We start from the raw sequence: 19,609 nt of genomic DNA on the forward strand, positions 1-19,609 counted from the left end.
TCCAGCTGTTACGGGTCTCGGAAGGTGGGGCCCGGCTCTGGGTGTAAATGCCGGACAGTCCAGCTACTTGCTTTCCCAGACTCCCCTGCAGCCACCCAGGTATGACCGGTGGCCTGGGTTTTACTGGACCAGGAGCTGGCAGAGCAAAGCCTATGGCAGTGACCATGGACGATTTGGCCGGCAGAAGCCCAGCCAGGCTCGGGCGCTGGACACACAGGAGCCCAGGGCAACACAGAACCGGGAGGGCGGGTGGACGTCAGCAGGGGGCGTGGTCAGGCCAGAGCTCTCCTTCCAGGACACCCAAACAAGGCAGCTGCCTTTCCTCCCCCGAGAGGAGGGACCAGGGTCTGGACCCCAAGCTGCATTGAGGACCCTGAGGAGGGGGCTGGCCAAGGGCTGCCCCCCACAGTGAGCCTGCCCCAGGCCCCCACCTCCTCCCCCGGGGCTCCCAGGTTGGCGGCCACCAGGGTCCTGTGACCACTCCCAGCAGGAGACCGGATGGTTTCCTCTTTGGAAAACGGGCCACCAGAGAGACCTACTGACACTGATATTTGAGGGTCCCCCAATGAAAGGGGGTGACCTGCCCTTAGGAAGGGATGTGCGTGCCATTGTTATTTACAGATGTGAACACCAAGGCTCAGAGGAGGAGGTGACCTGAGATCATGGAGCCTGGAAGCTGTTAAGGCCAAGACTCCAACCCAAGCCGTCGGGAGCTGGGCTGAGCCCGGCCTGTGCGAGGTGGAAGCAGGGAGCGCTCCTCCTGGGGCGGTGAGTGGGCTCCATAAGGTGGCGTGTGCCCGCATTTCCCCCACAGCGCCGACCCCCGCGAGAACTTCTGTCACCTCTCACGGGGTTCATCTCAACTCTAGGCTCAAGGACAAGGAACCAGCCCCCTGGGCCCAGGCTCCCAGGGCCCTGCCAGCTGGGAGGGTCTGAGGTGGGGCCCACAATGCCCCTCCCATCCTGGGCAGCTTGGGGAGGGCGGCCCCCAGGACAGAACGCAGGGCACTCGGGGTCTGCACAACTTATCAGTGGCTTTATTACTCTCCAGATGCTGGTGAACTGTCGTCTCTGACGCGCTTCCCACGGGCAGGCATCTCTGTCCATCCCATGCCTTCTGGCTCGCGGAGAGACAAGCCAGGCCAGGGAGCCCACTGCCAGAACCCAGGTCTGTCCTGTCGGAGCCGTCCCCGACTCCGTCCTGGGGGGTGTCTCCTGGGGGGTTGTCCTGTCGGAGCCGTCCCCGACTCCGTCCTGGGGGGTGTCTCCGGGGGGGGTGTCTCCTGGGAGGGGTGTCTCCTGGGAGGGGTGTCCTGTCGGAGCCGGCCCCGACTCCGTCCTGGGGGGTGTCTCCGGGGGTGGTATGTCTCCTGGGGGCGTGTCCTGTCGGAGCCGTCCCCCACTCCGTCCTGGGGGGTGTCTCCGGGGGACGAGACCCAGTCCCCTTCCTCCGGCCTCCTCTAGACCAGGGGCCCCGCCTGCTGCTCCAGCCCTGCGCTCCACTTCTGGGCCCCTGGCCAGCCCTGCCCCCCACCCGGGAAAGGGAAGGACTGCGGAGTCTCCCTCTACAGGCGGGAGAGACTGCGAGGACGAGGACGGCGTGAGATCCGAAAAGGAAAGTGAGGTTTGGGACCTAAAGTGAGACTTGGGAAGGAACAGAGAGCTCTAGAGCACCAGGAGGTTCGGACAAAGGAGGGGCCGCTGGAGGAGAGAGACGGGGCCGAGGAGCCGGTGAGGGACGGGAGGGGTTGCACGGCGGGGCGGGGGCTACCCCAGCGGCCAGGGCGGGAAGGGACCCCCGCCTTCGGGGCCCGGCGCCGCCGCCCCACTCGCGCCCGCCGCGCGGCCGTGGATGCGCTGGTGGCGCAGCACGTGCTCGCGGCGCCCGAAGCCCTTGCCGCACTCCCAGCAAGCGAACGGCCGCGCGCCCGAGTGCGTCTTGCGGTGGCGCACCAGGTGCTCGCGCCAGTAGAAGGTCTTGCCGCACTCGCAGCAGGCGTGTGGCTTCTCGCGCGCAGGCAGCGGGCGCAGGGCCGGACCCGGGCCGCCGGGGTGCGTGCCGCGGTGGCGCCGCAGGTGCTCCTTGCGCCGGAAGGCCTTGCCGCACTCGGGGCAGGCGTGCGGCTTCTCGCCCGAGTGGCTCTGCCGATGGCGCAGCAGGTGCGCCGGCTTCAGCGAGGCCTTGCCGCACTCGGGGCAGGACGCGGAGCCCGGGGCCGCCAGGAAGGCGGGCAGGCTGGGCGCCGGTGGGGGCGGTGGCGCTGGCTGGGGGCTGCCCGGCTCCTGCTTGTAAGGGCGCGCGGCCTGGGCGTCCCCCGTCGCCAGTTCCTCAGCCCTGGGGGCTGCGTCTCCTGCAGGCAAAGGCGCAGAGTCAGGGCGGGCGCAGGGCACAGCCAGGCAAGGGCAGGCCGCGAGGGCGGCCCGTGTCCTGGCTAGAGGGGTGGTCCCGCGGCAGGCGGGGAACGCTTAACGCCAGGGAGCCCTCCGGGAGGGAAGAGCGTTGTCCGCCAGCTTCTGATTCACCCCTGGGTCCCCGTACTGCACAGGGCCTGGTGCAGAGTAAGTGCCCAATCAACGAATGGATGGGTGGATGGACGGGAGGAGGAAATCGATAGGTAGGTAAGTGATAAATGAGAGTGTGTAGACGGATGTTGGAGTGGATGGATTGGGTGATGGATGGACGCGTGGGTGCACGGGTGGGTGGATGAACCACACATTTCCTTTCCTCAGGTTTCCAAACTGCTCCATGGAATTCCAAGGAGGTAAGCAACCTTTAAGTGTCACACTAGGACGGGTGTGATAAAAACCTGTCAGTCTCTCCCTCTGTGCCGGGCACGGTGCCGAGCACGTTGGTGTGCCGTCTCATTCCACCCCCACTGTGGTCCCCGTTGAGGGACACGAGGGCACTGCCTCGGGTCCCCAGTCACCGTCCCAGAGCTGCTCCCTCTCCGACCCACCCTCCTCTGGAGGTCCATAGGCACCCCCCCCGCCCCCCGCGACCCGGGCTCTACAGGTCCTGGTGTCATCAGAAGGGCCCCCATCCTGCCACCTCTACACGTGGCCTCAGAGACGATCCCCAGCTCCTCCGTCCCCTCCAGCCACAGCCCTGGCACAAGGTGAGCGCCACCCTCCCCCATGGGTCTCCAGGTGCCTGAGTCCACGCCGGCTACCAGTCACCTTTCTGCCTCTCGTGGCCATCCTCGGGTTTTGCCTCCCAGCTCTATTCCCCGCTTTTACGAGATTCAATCTGATTCCCCTTCCTCACCCTAATGCCTGTGGTCGGGGTGGAGCCAGCACCTTCCCCAGCTCCCGGCCCGGGCATCGGCGCCAGGCTGGCCAATGCGAAGAGAGTCCTGCACAGCGCCTGGGTCGGGAGGAGCATGACGGCAGCAGGTCTCGCCCCGCGAAGAACCGGGGCTCAAAGGCTCTGGGGTCAGGCTGCCGGGGTGCAACCCTGGCTTGGCCGGCACCCGAACCTGGGTGAGTTATTTCACTTCTCTGTGCCTGGGTTCCTGCAGCTACAAAAGGTAGCAGATGACGCCGGGTATCTCAAGGGCGGGCGCGGGATTTTGGCGAGCTGGCGGGACCACGCCTGGCGCATCACTGGCGCTCACTGTCCTGTCTGACCCCCCCACTCGCCGTGCCCTCCAGGGCAGGGCGTGTCTGATTCAGCTGCCGCCCTGGTGCCAGCACGGGGCCTGGCTCACAGCAGCGATGTTCACTGGACAAATAAAGGACGGACAGGAGAGGGTCCCCCAGGGCTGGGAGCGCTGTGGGGAAGGGGTGAGCTGCTCACCTGAGGGCGTCACCCCACCGTCTTCCTTTCTCACGCCGACCCTGGAGCCTTCCGCCGCATCCCGAGGTGCCCCCATTGCTGGTCCCTGAAACCAGAGATACCACAACCCCAAGTGAGCAACCTGAGCCACAGCCTCTACTTCTCTCCCTCTCAGTCCTACCGCTCGCTCTGGGGGAAGCCGGCTGCCAAGCTGGAAGGTGCTCGGCCACCCCACGGAGAGGCCCACGGAGAGGCCCACGTGGCGAGGACGGAGGCCTCCAGCTGACCACCGCGTGAGCGAGCCGCCTCAGAATCAGATCCTCCAGCCCTGGGCCGGCCTCCAGGTGACGACAGCCCCAGCCGGGTCTTAACTGCAACCTCGTGAGAGACCTTGAGCCAGCACTGCCCCCAACTCCTGACCCACGGAAGCTGCCTGAGACGATAAATGTTTACTGTTCTGAGCCACTACGTTTGAGGCGATTTGTTACACAGCAGATAAGTGATGCACCTGCTTTGAATTTTAGCTTTTTAATGCCTTTTGCAAACTCCTCGACAAAATGCAGAAGGAAAACAGAGAAGCTACTTTTAACTCAGCAAAAAATGAGAACGGAACTTTTCCCAGCTCAACCGGTGGGCAGCTCCGAGCAGCATGGCACCAGCCAGAAGACCAGTGGTTTAAAAAGAAGCTTCACACTACTTCTGGTTCCTTTACACTCTTTCTCATTATTCCTCGAGCCCATGCCTCCAGGAAAGACCAGAATTCTCCTGGTGCTGATGAGGAAGAGCTGTCAGGGGTTACAGGCACCCAACCCACCTTCTCACATTTCACTTGTTTCAACGCTTTTGGACCCAAGCAGCTGTTAGGCTGAAGACCAGCGATGCCGACAATTCTACCAGCTGGCGAGCAGATGGCAGGAAGCTTCCAGGGCCTTTTATGAAAGCTCATCTTTAGGGATCCCTAAGTGCCCACCTTGTCTGGTGGTGGCGGGAGAACCCGCACGGTCACCTTGCTACTTCAGCAGACTAGTGTGGCTCAGGGCGTTACAGCAACGCAGGTGCTGCCCCGTCACTCACGTCTGCTGTGGCCTGGTCGCTGCCACGCGCTCAGCCCCCACCTCTCCCCGGGGCCCCGCCTGCACCTCCAAGCCCAGGCAACAGCAAACGGCCGATGGTGTCCTGGGCGTGCCAGGCGCTCAGAGCCCCACGCTTCTGCACGCGCTCTTCCCTCTGCCTGGAGCCCCGTTCCCACCCCTGTGCCCAGCCTGCCCTCCTACACACCCTGCAGGCCCTGTCCAAGCACCAGCTCTGTCACCTCCCGCAGGTTCAAGGGCGCCCCCATCCTGGTACCCTCCACACTGCACTCCCAGCAGCTTCATCGAAGCGTGACACACGTACAGTGAATGCACATGGCTCACGGCACACGACCCGAGGAGTTCCACGTGCATATGTGCTCATAAAGCCCCAGAACACACACGTGGCCCCGCAAGCTTCCCCGTGCACATCCGTAACCTCCCCGCTTCCCTCCAGCAGGGCAACCACTGATGTGCTTCCCGGCACAATACAGTGGTCTGTCTCCTAGGACTTTATGTTCATAGAGCCATACAGTAAATCGGTACTTCTTAGGGGCGGGGGGGAGGGTCTAGTTTCTTTCACTCAACATCACTGAGATTAAGGAGGAAGGCCTACAGTTGTCTTTCCTTGGTTTTGGTACCAGGAAAACGCTGGCCCTGTAGAATGAGCTGGAATGTTCCTTCCTCTTCAGATGCCGGGAAGAGTTGGTATGGAGTTATTTTCCCCGCAAAAGGCCTGGTCGACCTCCCAGTGGAGCTGCCTGGGCTCGCACGCTCCAGGAGGGCAGGGACTGGCCTGTCCCACTTCTGTGCTGACCCTGGCGCCAATCTTTTTATAAATAGCAGCTTTATCGCGACATGACTCATATGCCAGAGAATTTACCCATTTAAATTGCAATTCCACGGTTTTTGGTACGTTCTGTTGTGCAACCATTACCACAATGGATTTGGGAATATTTTCATCACCCCCAGCCCCCGTACCCCGTCCCTATCAGCAGTCACTCCCCACTTCCTCCCCGCCAGCCTCTGGGAACCACTAATCTGCTCCCCACCTCTATGGACCTGCCTCTTCTGTGAATCTCACGGCAACGGAATCATGCAACGAAAGTCCTTGTGACCGGCTTCTTTCGTGTTTTCCTCGTGTTTTTGATGTTCGCCCACGGTGTAGCGCGTCAGGGCCTCACTCTTCTATGGCTGAGTGGTGTCCTGCTGCGTGGACAGGCCGCGTTCTGTTGATCCACTCACCAGACGGTGGATGTGAGGGTTGTTCTCACTTTTTGGCTGTTACGAGGGACGCCGACTTGCTACCACTCAGGTTGTATCGCATGCGAGGTACGTGTGGATGTGTTTTCACTTCGCTGGGTTCACACGCAGGAGTGGGGCTGCTGGCCCACGTGGCCGCTCCACGTTCAACCCGAGGAACTGCCAGACTGCTCTCCACTGCGGCTGCACCATTTTACATGCCCACCACCTCAGAGGGTCCCGACCCCCGGAGCCTCTCACCGCAGCCTGCAGTGGACACTGAGCAAATGCACGGACGGAGGGATGGAGGTGTCCAGCCATCTGCCTTTGCTCCAATGGCTCAACATCTTCCTCGAGGAAGAGGGTCAAGACGAGGGCGTGACGAGGTGTGGGGCGGGGCTGGCACGGGGCCACCTGGGTCCCGGGCGCCTCCAGCCACAGACCTGCTTGGGGGGCCAGAGCGAGTTACTTCCCACGCGGGGGTCAGTTGTGGGGGGAGGTGGGCAGCACATGGTGTCACCTGGAGCCCCCGCTCAGACTGGTGGACGCCGAGCTCCCAGCTCCCTGGCCTCAGGGGGGCCCGGTAACCCCAGGTGACACCTGCCGGTGTGCAGGCAGGGTGGGAGCAGGACGCGGGCCGGCTCGCCCCGGAGTGGAGCCTGGGAAGCTGCACTGCCCGGCCACCCTGCGATTCCCAGGCACACAAGCCTGGGAACGTTATACTGCTCGGGGCGGGGGGGCCCTGCAGGTGGCCTGCAGGCTCTCTGGTCCCGGGTCACAGGCACAGGATGCTGGACTGTGCCAAGGCTGAGCCCCATCCCCAGGAAGATGCTGGGCCAGGTGTTGGCACCAAGCGGGGGACAGAGGCAGGGATCCTGGGCCACAGCACATGGGTTCTGTCCCTCTCACTCCTCCCTAACTGGCTGTGTGACCTTAGGCAAGTCACTCGACTTCTCTGAGCCTCATACCTTCATCTCTGAAATGGAGAGGATGATAGCCTCCAGTGACCACCCCTCAGGACCGCATGGGGACACGCAGGCCATGCTGATAGTGCGATCTGGGGGAGGTCTGGCCCTGCTGTATCGGCTTGACCCCCAGACGGACCTGAGATTAAGGTCAGCCTCCCCGATTGGGAGGCCATGTCTACAGAGACTGGGGAGCCCCCCTGGTTGGCAATACGCATGCTGTCCACGTGACCTGGGGCGAGGAAGCTCCGTGAGGGTCTCCCTGCCCCATCCGCCTGCTCCCTCGGCCGACTTTAATCTGTGTCCTTTCACTGTGATGAACAGCAGCTTTCCTCAAGCTCTGAGTACTTCCCATGAACGGCTGAACCCGGGGGTGGTCCTGGGACCCCCGAACTCTGTACACGCGAATCACCTGGTACCTGCCAGTGCCCAGGTTTTTCCCTGAAGGGGCCAGAGGGCAAAGGTTTTCGGCTCTGCGGGCCCTCTGGTCCCTGTCGCGACCGCTCAGCTCTGCCCTGGGGAGAAAGAGGCCACAGGCGACACACGAGTGGACGGCGAGGCCGTGCCCCCGTGAGGCTGTGTCACACCACAGCCCCAGAGGCTGGCAGATCTGGCCCTCAGGCTGCAGTCCGCTGACCCCTGGGGTGTAGCCAAGGGCTGACCTTACCCAGAGAGAGGTCTGGCCCTTGCCCTCACCTGCTGGGAGGGGACCGCTGAGCCCTCACTCAGCACGTCCTGCCTGCCAGGGGCCTTGGGCTGTGCTGGACACTCCAACAACGTCACTCGCGTGGAGGCTCTGGGCCACACTGTACCCGCTCAGCCTTTGGCGGGGGCTGGAGCCCCAACACCTCCAGGCGCGGGGAGCACCCTGGCTGGCGACGCTCCCTGTGTCTTGCACACGTTGTCGCCAAGAGTTGGCACCACTGACGAATCCCCTGGGAGGAACCCTCCTGGACCCTGCCCTGCTGCCCCCTCCTCGGCTGATTTAATCTGTGTCCTTCCGCTGTGACCAGCTACAGCCGTGCGCAGGACGCTGAGTCCTTCCACTGAGCTGTCAGACCTGGGAGTGGTCCCGGGGACCCCGAACTTGCACTGAGCATCAGGAGGGCGGGCTTGCGTACAGTCCCTCTAAACGCCCTCACTGGCCTGACTCCCCCGCCCCGACTCGACCACACCCTGGACCTCAGGGTGCCATGGAGCCTCTAGTGTTTGCCTCCGTGTGGAGCTGAGGACCCCCGACCCTGGGGAGGGCAGACGGGAGGCCCGGGGCGGGGGGACGCGGCGGCACAGGCCCCTCCCGCCAGCCGCCCCCGCTCACCCAGAACTCCTCCAGCAGGGCCGCGGCCTCCTCCCCGCTCTGGGGCCGCCGGCTGCACACCCAGGCCTGGAGGTTGGCGGGCAGGGCGCTCAGGAACTGCTCCAGCACCAGCAGCTCCAGCATCTGCTCCTTGGTGTGCACCTCGGGCTGCAGCCAGTCCCGGCACAAGGCGCGCAGCAGGCCCAGCGCCTCGTGGGGGCCCGAGGCGTCGCCCAGGTGGAAGTGGCGGAAGCGGTGCCACGGCGAGTCCAGGGTCAGGCCCTCAGCGGCCCGGCACTCCTGCTTCACAGGCTGGGTGGCCGGGGCCTCCATGGGGCCGGCGGGACGGCAGCGCCTGTCGAGGGGGAAGGGCAGCGGTGAGAGCCCAACTCCGTCCATCCCCTGGAAGCCCCCGCCTCCGCCGTGGGCACGGGGTCGGACACCACGCTCCGTGCGTGAGCGCCGCAGACGCCCACCCAGGAGCGGCGGCGGCGCCGCGCTCGCCGGCCTCGTGTGGCCTCCCTGCCCTCACCCTCCCTCCGCAGCCTCCCCGCGCACAGAGAACTTAGAACGGATCCCAGCACGTAGCACATGCTCCGGAAAATGTGAGTCGTCATCACCACCATCGATGCCTGGTTACGTCCCAACCCACGTCCCTGAAGCAGACACCCTAGGATGCTTGCTCCAAAGCCCCCCCCAGTCTCTTCCTTACTGTCCAGTGTGGACAGAACTATGTCCGTCCGTACCCCCCGCCAGGTTCATATGTGGAAGCTCTAACCCCAAGTGTATTTGGAGATGGGGCTTTTAGGAGGAAATGCAGACTAAATGAGGTCATCAGACCGGGCTCGTACAGGGCTGATGTCCTCGTAGGAAGAGGAGCTGTGTCTCCCCTGAGTGTGAGGACACAGCAGGGAGCAGCCGTCTGCAAGCCGGGAAGAGGCCCTCACCAGACACTGAGTCTGGCTGCACCTGTCCCGGACGCCCAACCTCCAGAACTGCGAGGAATCAACGTCTGCTGCTGAAGCCGCCTGGTCGGTGGTGGTGTCACGGCCGCCCAGCAGGCCACGACGCTCAGGGGCCCCCAATCACGTCTGGGTACTGGGAAACGCGAGAGACTGCAAGAGGCTCCCCTTATCCGTTCTCCCCGTTCTCCTTTTGTAAGACCTGCGCCCCGGCGCCCCCAGGAAGCCGTGTGCCCTCCACTTCCTCTTCCCCTTCCCGAAGGAGGAAACAGACGTGCAGCGGCTTCAGTCGTGAGGGTGACGCAAAGCAGTGGCTCTCGACCGGGGGTGACGTTACCCCGGGGAGGCATCTAGAAAGGTCTCGCTGGATGGGGGTGGGGGAGCCGTGCTGCTGGCATCTGGTGGCTGGAGGCCGGGGACGCCGCTAAGGACCTTCCAGTGCACAGGACGGCCCCCAGCAGAGAAGGACCCAGCCCCTACGAAACCCCGGCCTGGAACTGTGGTCCTCCAATGGCCTGGGGACCCCCGGGATCCCCAAGATCCTTCCGGGGACACCTCTAGGTCAGAACTATTTTCCTAACACAGGTTACCAGCCGCTTTCGCTGCCATTCTCTCCTGAGTGTATGCTGGGGCCTTCCAGAGGCCACAGGCTGAGAGCAGAGGCAGATGGGAGAACCCAGCTGTTCAAGTCAGACACTGAGATGTGCAGAAAAATGATGCCATGTTTCCAGCTTTTCATTTGGGGAAACATGGTTATTTTTCATTTAAAAAGTGTTATTTTTAAAAAATAAATAAATAAAATAAAATAAATAAAAAGTGTCATTTGCTGGGTGGGGGGGATAAATTGGGAAATTGGGACTAACATATACACACTACTATATATAGAATAGATAACTAATAAGAACCTACTGTATAGCACAGGGAACTCTATTCGATACTCTGTAATGACCTATATGGGACTAGAATCTGAAAAAGAGTGGCTACATGTGTATGTATAATGGACTCACCTTGCCGTACACCTGAAACTAACACAACATTGTAAATCAACTATACGCCAATAAAAAAAATTAAGGAAAAAAAGTGTTATTTATCTTAACATATGGAAAGTTGATTACTGCAATTTCTAAATGCATTAATATTTTGAAATTTTCTCAGCCTTAGTTTCTAACATGACACATACCAATAAATGTAATTCCTGTAAGCAAAAGTGCTTTGGGGGGGGATCTTCAAAAAAATTTTAAAGTATAAAGGGGTCCTCAGTTTAAAACCTGCAAGAGCCACTGGCCTGCAGCCTGGGTTTTGCTTTGTTTTGTGTTTTCTTGTTTGTTTGTTTGTTTTTGCCCACACTGTGTGGTATGTGGGATCTTAGTTCCCCGACCAGGGATCGAACCTGCACCCCCTGCATTGGAAGGGCGGAGTCCTAACCACTGGGCCATCGGGGAAGTCCCTGCAGCCTGTTTGTTTAAGTCAAGTTTTACTGGCGCACAGCCACGCCGGTCTGCCACACACTGATGATCTTCTCAGACTCAAGGCTGGCCCGACCTCAGGGCCTTTGTACTGCCATTCTCTACCTCCATCTTTGCTCAGCTGGCTCCTTCTCACCTCTGAGGCCTAGATGCCATCCTTCCCTCCTTGGACAGCCTCCCTGAATCACCTACACACCCTCCCCTGCAGTTACTGTCATGTCAAGGTATTAATTTCATCTCAGCGTTTAATAAGATCTGGTCTTACCATATCTGGGCGCTGATTTCCCTTGCTAGAATTTAAGCGTTGCAAGGGCAAGAGGCCACATATACAGAGCCCGGCATGCTGGTTGGCACTGAAAGAAAATTTATAGGATGACCGGTCCTGTGTGATTAGCATTATTGCCCCCATTTTGCAGATGGAGAACGTGAAGGCCTTGCTCAAAATCACCCAGCTAATAAGTGGCAGGGGCTGAACTCACACTGGCGTCTGTCTGGCCCTGGAGCCGGTCACAGCATCACCTCCACCCACCCGTCCTTCCATTTAAGGACTGACTAGCCCAGCAGCGGCAGGAAAAGACTTCCCAGAAGACCTGGGCCAGAGCCGAGTCTCAAAAGAGGCAGAGAAGCCTGCTCTGTTGTGAGAAAGATCCCTCTGGGACAGGAGTGGAGTCTGACCTGAGTGAGTGAGGCCCTGGGAATCACGCTGAAGGGCCTTGTGACCTCAGGGAGGACCACAGGGACCCACGCTCCCAGCCGTCCAAGGTTAGCCCCTGAGGCAGGGCCAGACGGACTCTTCCCTGGATCCCAGGGTCACCGAGCTCAGGGGCTGCTCCTGATAAAGCACATACTGACTAATAAATAAGGTCACTCCATGCAGCCACTATGGAAAACACTATGGAGGTTCCTCAAAAAATTAAAAATAGAACTACTGGGGACTTCCCTGGTGGCGCAGTGGTTAAGAATCCGCCTGCCAATGCAGGGGACATGGGTTCGATCCCTGGTCCAGGAAGATCCCACATGCCACAGAGCAACCAAGCCTGTGTGCCACAACTACAGAGCCTGCACTCTAGAGCCCACGAGCCACAACTACCGAGCCCGTGCGCCTAGAGCCCGTGCTCTGCAACAAGAAAAGCCCGTGCACTGCAACAGAGAGTAGCCCCTGCTCGCAGCAACTAGAGACAGCCCGCGCGCAGCAACGAAGACCCGACACAAGCCAAAAAAAAAAAAAAAAAAAGAATAAAGTAATTAATTTTTAAAAAATCGGTTTAAAAAAATAATAGAACTACCGTTTGATCCAGCAATTCTACTTCTGGATATGTATTCAAAGAAAACAAAAATACTAATTTGAAAAACTACATGCACCCCGACATTCATAACAGCATTATTTACAATAATAGCCAAGACATGGAAGCAACCTAAGTGTTGCTGATGGATAAATGGACAGAGAAGATGCAAAATATGTATATGTGTGTGTGTGTGTGTGTGTATATATATATATATATAAAGTAGAATATACAAATATAAAAACATATATAAATAAATATAATGGAATATTATTCAGCCATAAAATAGAATGAAATCCTACTATTTGTGAAAACATGGATGGACCTCGAGGGTTTTATGATAAGAGAAATAAATCGGATAGAGAAAGGCAAATGTATAATTTCCCTTACATGTGCAATCCAAAAAAAACAAAAATAAAGCAAACTCATAGATACACTGAACAGATTGGTGGTTCCCAGAAGCAGGGGTGGGGGTGTTGGTAGGCAAAAATGGGTGAAAAGAATCAAAACTTACAAACTCCCAGTTACAAAAGAACTAATTCCTAGGGATGTAAAGTACCGCTTGGTCACTATAGTTAATAATACTCTGTTGTGTATTTGAAAGTTGGGCTTCCCTGGTGGCACAGTGGTTAAGAATCCGCCTGCCAACGCAAGCGACACGGGTTCGAGCCCTGGCCCGGGAAGATCCCACATGCCGCGGAGCAACTAAGCCTGTGAGCCACAACTACTGAGCCCGCGTGCCGCAACTAATGAAGCCCACGTGCCTAGAGCCCGTGCTCCGCAACAAGAGAAGCCACCGCAATGAGAAGCCCGCACACCTCAATGACGATCAGCCCCCGCTCGCCGCAACTAGAGAAAGCCCGCGCGTGCCAACGAAGACCCAACACAGGCAAAAATAAATAAATAAAATAAATAATTTTTTTTTAAAAAGCATTAAAAAATATATATCTTAAAAAAAAGAAGGTTGCTGAGAGAACAACTCTTAAAAGTTCTCATCATGAGAAAAAAAAATTCTATAACTCTGTATGGCGATGGATATTAACTAGACTTACTGTGGTTATCGTTTTGCAATATATACAAATATCAAACCGTTATGTTGTATACTTGAAACGAATATATGTCAATTATAGCTTGACAAAAAATAAGAAGAAACAAAGCAAAATACATCCACACACAGAAAAGGTCCCTCTGCTGTGAAAAGCAACTCCTCTTATTCAGTGAGGGCCAGTAGCTCCAGCGGCTGCCACAGTGCTCTGTGCTGCCTCCATGAAAGCGACTGTAACACGCCTTTGTGTGTCCCCGTAGCATCATCCAGCCCCACCGGGCACCCTGGAGGCCTCAGGAGACCGCCACGAGGCCTGTGTCTTACTCTGCCCCACCCGTCCCTCCCAACAGCCCTGCGACTTGGGGAGATGAGCCCCACTGTAAAGAAGGCGAGAAATGGACACGCAGAGAGTGACAGAGAGGCAGGATTCGAATCCAGAGCCCACGCCTGCTGCATTAACTTAATGGTTAAGAGGCAGGGCTCTGGAAGAACAGACTGGTGGTTGCCAAGGGGGTGGGGGAGGGATGGAGTGGGAGTTTGGGATTAGCAGTTGCACACTACTATATATAGGATGGATAAATAACAAGGTCCTCCTGTAGCGCATAGGGACTATATTTAATATCCTGTGATAAACCATAATGGAAAACAGAATAAAAAAGAATGTATATATGTGTATAACTGAATCACTTTGCTGTACAGCAGAAATTAACACAACATTGTAAATCAACTAAACTGCAGTAAGTTTTAAAAAAACGCAAAAAAAAAAAAAATGGAAAAAATAAAGAGACACAGCTTCTGGAGCTTGCCTGCCTGGCTTCCGCTTTTAATTCAGCCATTTACCGGTGGTGTAACCTTGGGCCCTCTCTGGACTTAAATTCCCCACCTGTAGTACATATCTAAGAGTAACTCCTTCCCCACAGGGGTTGCTAGGAGCATGAATTAGAAGAGGCCCCCATCCCACACAGAGTAAGCGTTCAGTGAAGACCTGCTGGCCCACCCCTGGGCTTCCCACCCTTCACTAGTGACATTTAGCGCTGGGCAACTCCGTGTGGCAGCCATCCTCTGCAACCTACGGTGTTTAGCAGCATCTCTGGCCTCCTTCCACAGTGTGCCAGCAGTATCTCCCCAACTGTGACAATCAAAAATGTCTCCAGAGAGTGCCTCGAGGTGGGAGGGGGGCAGGCGCAGTTGTCCCTGGTGGAGAACCACCGGTCCACTGAACAAATATTTACTCAGAGCAAAGGGCCCTGGAGCAAATCCCAGCCCTGCCATCTCCCAGCTAATCGTCCCAGGATAAGGTATAGAACCTTTTACACACTGAATCTCCCTTCCCGGGCTGTAAAATGGGGAGAGAAGTCATACTTACCCAAGAGTAGCAGTAAGAATTCAAGATGTAAGGAAAACAAAGATGCTGAGAACAGCACCCAGCTGTGCTAAGCAAGCCTTCAACCAGAATTAACCTTTACTGTTACGGTTACTTGGTGAGGTGCTAGGAATATAGCTTCGATCAGAAGCACACACATTAAATCCAAGTATGAGCAGGAGTAGGGGTTAAAATAGCAAATAAAAGAGGGAGGGGGGGCTGACGGGGAGGAGGGCAGCCTCACACGCTAACAACAGCAAACACAGCCTTGAAGCACTGCACGCCCACGAAATTAGTCCCTTGCAACAAGCTAGTGGGGGGGGGGGGAGGGCACCCGAAAAAAAGAAAGAAAGAAAGAAAGAAAAAAAGGAAGAGGACAATTCAGCTCATCCTCGGGAATCTCACAACTCCACAAAAGTGAGATCCAACTTGTAAAGACATGCACGACGTGAACCACCTGCACCCCACCCACGTCTGGACCACGACCCTCCCCCAGAGCCCCTTCCAGCAAACCTCTCCGACCCGGTCCGTCCGGCGCCCCCAGACTCCTCGGCAGGGCCCAGCCCACCCGCTGCTGGAGTCCCCTCCCCCTCCCCCCACTTCCCGACCCTACCCCACTACCCCCCCCTCAGTTTCCAACTCTCCCTCACGTTCTCCGCCTCCGGGACCCACAACCCCCTCCCACTTCCCGACCCTCCCCCTCCCGTTCACGCTCCCCTCCCCCTTCTCGGGCCCCCTTTTCATTCCCTCCCCCAACCCTCCCGTTCCTCCCTCCTCCGGCCTCCAGCCCCCCTCTCCCCAAAGCTCGTCCAACCGATCCCCCCTCCAATCCCTCCCTCCTTGCCCCCCTCGCTCACCTCACTCTCCCGGGCGAGGCCCCCCAAGCCCCCTCGCCACCTCGCACATGCGCACAGAGCTCACCAGGACTCCATGCCCCGGCAGGCTTTGCGCCAAACTCATCCGTCCCCCTCCCCCCAACACTCCCAGAAACCCAGTGGTCCTTTCCCCCCACTACCCCGCCGGCTTCACCCAGAACTGCATCTCCCACGAAGCATCGCGGCAAACGCGGATTTCCATTGGCTCTCGCTGTGGCGACCCTCTCACGCCCGTCCCCGTATGGCTCCGCCAGAGCAGGAACTACATTTCCCAAGATGCATCGAAGCGCTGCCAGCGGCCTATGGGTCCTCGCAAACATGGCCTCTCAGAGCGTCAGGGTTTGGACTACATTTCCCAGAATGCACGTGTAATTCTTCCCATTGGCCCGCGCGCGGGCGGGCCCCGGGCATGCGCAGACGTGCCGAAGGTGGGAGCCGGTGGGCGAAGGGAGGAGGAGCCATGGCGGCGTTGCCGTGGAAACCGGAGGAGGCTGGAGGCTCCTGGCCCTCAGGAAATGGGGCCCCTGTACCCTAGGAGCGGGCGGCCCGAGCCAGAGTTCTACGCCAATCAGGGCCTGCGGGGTGCGTCTCCTTGACAACGGGTCGCGTTTCACCTCACCCCAACCTGGGCAGAAGCAATGATGTCTGAGGTTGATGCGCGATCCGAACGTAAGCCGGCTGCCGGCCTCAGGGGAGCGTGGTCCGGGGGCCGACCCAGGCGCCCTGCTCTTTTCTGTGAGCCCGACACGCGGTTTCTGGCCTCAGTTTACCCCGGACGCCCCGGAGTTACCCTTAGTTTGAATCGGGGAGGGAACTGCCTGAAAGTCCTCGACGTGCCCCCGTTGGACAGGGCCTCAGTCTCCCCATTTCAGCAACGGGAAGATGAGTTGGAGCTCTGTGCACAGACGGTTCCAGGCCGGAGGACGACCCAGGAGCCGCGTGGACCCAGGGCTAGTCAACGTCTGGTCCACACCTCGTTTCCTCGGTGCAGGAAGGGTGAGAAGGACACTCCCCTCGCCCCCACCTCCACCGTCCGGACTGGTGCGCAGACAGGGTGTGACAGTGGCTGGCGCGTAACCATCATTCATTAGATGGACAATCACTTTTCCCCTGGTTTCACAAGCGGTCAGTGGCTGAGTCACAATCTCCTGTCCGAGACCGGGTGAAAACCAACCTCCTCACTGTGGTCTAACCAACCCTGGCCCACCTCTCTGCCCACTTCTCCCCTCTTGCCCAATGTGTTCCAGCCACACAGGCATCTTTTCTGCTCCAGGAAAACACTGATCTTTGTTCCCACTCACTTCTGGTTGACCCCTTGACGTCTCCACTTGGATTTTTTAAGGGACATCTCAAACCTTAAGGTGGGCAGAGGAGAATGTTTTGCCCCTCCCCCAGCAAGGAAACTTGCTTTCCCCACAGTTTTCTACCCTCTTAGACAATGAATCCAGGGGACTTCCCTGGCGGGCCAGTGGTTAAGACTGCGCTTCCACTGCAGGGCCACGGGTTTGATCCCTGGTCGGAGAACTAATATCCCACAAGCGGCACGGTGCAGCCAAAAAAAAAAGAATACAGTTCCACGGCATTCAGTACATTCACATTGTTGTGCAACCATCACCACCATCCATCTCCAAAACGCGATTCATCTTGCAAAACTGAAACTGTTCACACTGACTCCCCATTCCCCCTGCCACCAGCCCCTGGCAGCCACCATTCTACTTTCTCCCTATGAATTTGACTATTCTAGACACATCATGTAAGTAAGTGGAATCATACAGTACTTGTCTCTTGTGACTGGCTTATTTCACTTAGCATAATGTCCTCAAGGTTCACCCATGTCATCATGGCAGGTGTCACAACTTCCTTCCTTTTTAAGGCTGAATAATATTCCATTGCATAGATAGACCACATTTTGTGTGTCCATTCCTCAGAAGGCGCTTCTTAAAACTTAAACCCTTGGACTTCCCTGGCGGTCCAGTGGTTAAGACTCCGAGCTTCCACTGTAGGAGACATGGGTTCGATCCCTGGTCGGGGAACTAAGATCCCGCACGCCGAACGGTGCAGCCAAAAACAAAAAAACTTAAACCCTTGACTCAATCGGACCCTTTCAGACCCAGGATTCCTCTAGCTTATGTGGTGCCTTTGTGCAAATTACAAGAGGGCACCCCGCAGGAGGAGTGCAGGGGCTTGGCAAGCAGATGTTCCTCTAACAGTGGTTCTCAAACTCTGGTCCCCAAAACAGCTGCAAAGCATCCCTTAGCAGCCCGTTAGAAATGCAAATTCTGGTACTTCACGGGTGGTCCAGTGGATAAGGCTCTGTGCTCCCAATGCAGGGTGCCTGGGTTCTATCCCCGGTCAGGGGAACTAGATCTCACATGCATGCAGCAACTAAGAGTTCGCATGCTGCAACTAAAGATCCCGCGTGCTGCAACTAAGACCCGGGCACAGCCTAAATAAATAAATAAGAAATGCAAATTCTCGGCCCCCAACTCAGAACCTCAGGGGGCAGGCCAGCACTTTGTTTTAACAAGCCCTCCAGGGGATTTTTATGCGCCTCACGTGCATCCACGCCTCAGGCACACACTAGAATAGTAACCACTCCACAGGGTTCCTGTGGGGATTCACGAGTGAATACATACAAAGCACTTAGGACACTGCCTGGCAGAGAGTAAGGCGTCAGTCGATAAACATTAGCTATTTTTCACTTCACCTATAATTGAGTCACTAATGAAGGCAAGCCCAACCCGGATGCAAAGTTGACCCCACCCCACCCCCAGCCCGCCACCATGTAACGAAACAGCTTATTTCACCACAGAATATCCTCTACTCATCACTTGTCCAATTCCTGTGTACTGGGCACTTATTATAAAGACAGCTCCTGGGCAGGCTCAGAGGATACAGGCGCAGACGGCAAACAGAATCCGGGTCCATCCCGAGCTTCAGCATCACACAGTGGGTGTGTCAAGGTTCAGAATGCCCCCCAGCACCCCTCCGCGGAGATGCAACACCCTGGGTGGACCAGTTCATCAGTGTCTTCATCCGAATTGGAAGTGACCTAGCACACAGAGTCCTGTGGGAATGATGAGGGCCCAATAAAGGGCAGTGCTTATTGGCCTAAGCCAATCAGACGCTCCCGTTCTCCTTGCCAGTGATTGGCTGAGGCTCAGGTGTGTGACACCCTCTGACCAATGAGGCGTGAAGGCAGGTTTGTGGGGCCCCTCAGGGAGAGGTTTCCCCAGCTCTCAAACAGGAGGTAAGCAGTCAGAGTGGTCCTGCATTGTCTGGTCTGTGGGTGACACTTTAAGCGGCGGCGGCCGCCATGGGTGCCATGAGGGGTGACAGTCGGAGATCCCACTTAGGATGGAAGGGAGGAAAGAGGGCGGAACCTGGTCCTTTTTTTCCCCTCTATTTTTAGTTTTTTGAGGAACCTGCATACTGTTCTCCATAGTGGCTGAACCAACTGACATTTCCACCAACAGTGTAGGATGGTCCCTTTTCTCCACACCCTCACGGCATTTGTTAAATTGTAGTTTTGATTTGCATTTCTCTAGCAATTAGTGATGATGAGCATCTCTTCATGTGTCTATTGCCCATTTGTATGTCTTCTTTGGAGAAATGTCTATTTAGGTCTTCTGCCCATGAACCTGGTCTTTCTTAGCATGGTTGAATTAACCGACCAGACTCGTCTTTACGATCACATCCCCTCAAGCCTTTTCATGCCAAGCTGTCTGCTCTCGAAAACAAAGGTGACAAAAGTCACACACACCTCCAGGGCCAGTTCCCTGGAATTGCAACCTGTATGGTTGCCCAGGGCCCCACGCTCGGTTTAATGCTTTCCTGTGGCTATCTTCAAATTCTTTTTTATTTTTTTAATATTTATTTATTTATTTGGCTGTGCTGGGTCTTAGTTGTGGTATGTGGGATCTAGTACCCTGACCAGGGATCGAACCTGGGCCCCCCTGCATTGGGAGCATGGACTTTTAACCACTGGACGACCAGGGAAGTCCCCATCTTCAAATTCTAAATGCTTTTTTTTTTTTTTAACATGAGGCTCTGCATTTTCACTCTTCATTGGGTCCGCAAATTAAGTAGCCATTCATGTAACATCACCTTAATGGTTTATGCAGTATCCACACACCATGGCTGTTTCTCCAGCATTCAAGTATACCATAGTTATTGGTGAGGAATAGAATGAAAGAAGGACTCCCTGGATGTCCTCCCTCCATTTCTTCACCTGGTAACATCGTACATCCCTCAGTGATCAATTCA

The 19,609-nt window shown here is 56.9% G+C and overlaps 2 protein-coding genes across 3 annotated transcripts in view; both read right to left on the reverse strand.

Moving 5' to 3' along the window:
* LOC309648221 (zinc finger and SCAN domain-containing protein 5B-like) overlaps positions 1–19,609 on the reverse strand; it is a 163,310-nt gene that overhangs the window by 24,285 nt on the left and 119,416 nt on the right. The window lies entirely within an intron of this gene.
* ZNF444 (zinc finger protein 444) lies at positions 1,317–15,634 on the reverse strand. 2 transcript variants are annotated; one of them, XM_082436699.1, is made up of 4 exons: positions 15,498–15,634; positions 8,371–8,704; positions 3,797–3,881; positions 1,317–2,351 (listed from the first exon to the last, which is right to left on the reverse strand). In XM_082436699.1, the coding sequence occupies exons 1-4, from the start codon at positions 15,521–15,523 to the stop codon at positions 1,768–1,770; spliced, it is 1,029 nt and encodes a 342-aa protein (XP_082292825.1). In that variant the 5' UTR covers positions 15,524–15,634; the 3' UTR covers positions 1,317–1,767. The 2 variants fall into 2 exon arrangements, with proteins under 2 accessions (XP_082292825.1, XP_082292826.1); XM_082436700.1 differs by lacking the exon at positions 15,498–15,634 and adding an exon at positions 15,326–15,445 and having other exon boundaries at positions 1,318–2,351.

Source organism: Balaenoptera physalus, assembly GCF_965194825.1.
Source record: "Balaenoptera physalus genome assembly, chromosome: 19".
In the NCBI taxonomy this organism is placed as follows: domain Eukaryota; kingdom Metazoa; phylum Chordata; class Mammalia; order Artiodactyla; family Balaenopteridae; genus Balaenoptera; species Balaenoptera physalus.

Excerpts from the sequence above, each read along its gene's own strand:
- ZNF444 (XM_082436699.1), bottom strand. The coding sequence starts at position 15,523 with ATGCTTCGTGGGAGATGCAGTTCTGG. Across the intron at positions 8,705-15,497 it reads CGTGGGAGATGCAGTTCTGG|GCGCTGCCGTCCCGCCGGCC; the intron begins GTGAAGCCGGCG and ends CCCCCTCGACAG. Across the intron at positions 3,882-8,370 it reads CCCTGCTGGAGGAGTTCTGG|GGACCAGCAATGGGGGCACC; the intron begins GTGAGCGGGGGC and ends CTCTGGTTTCAG.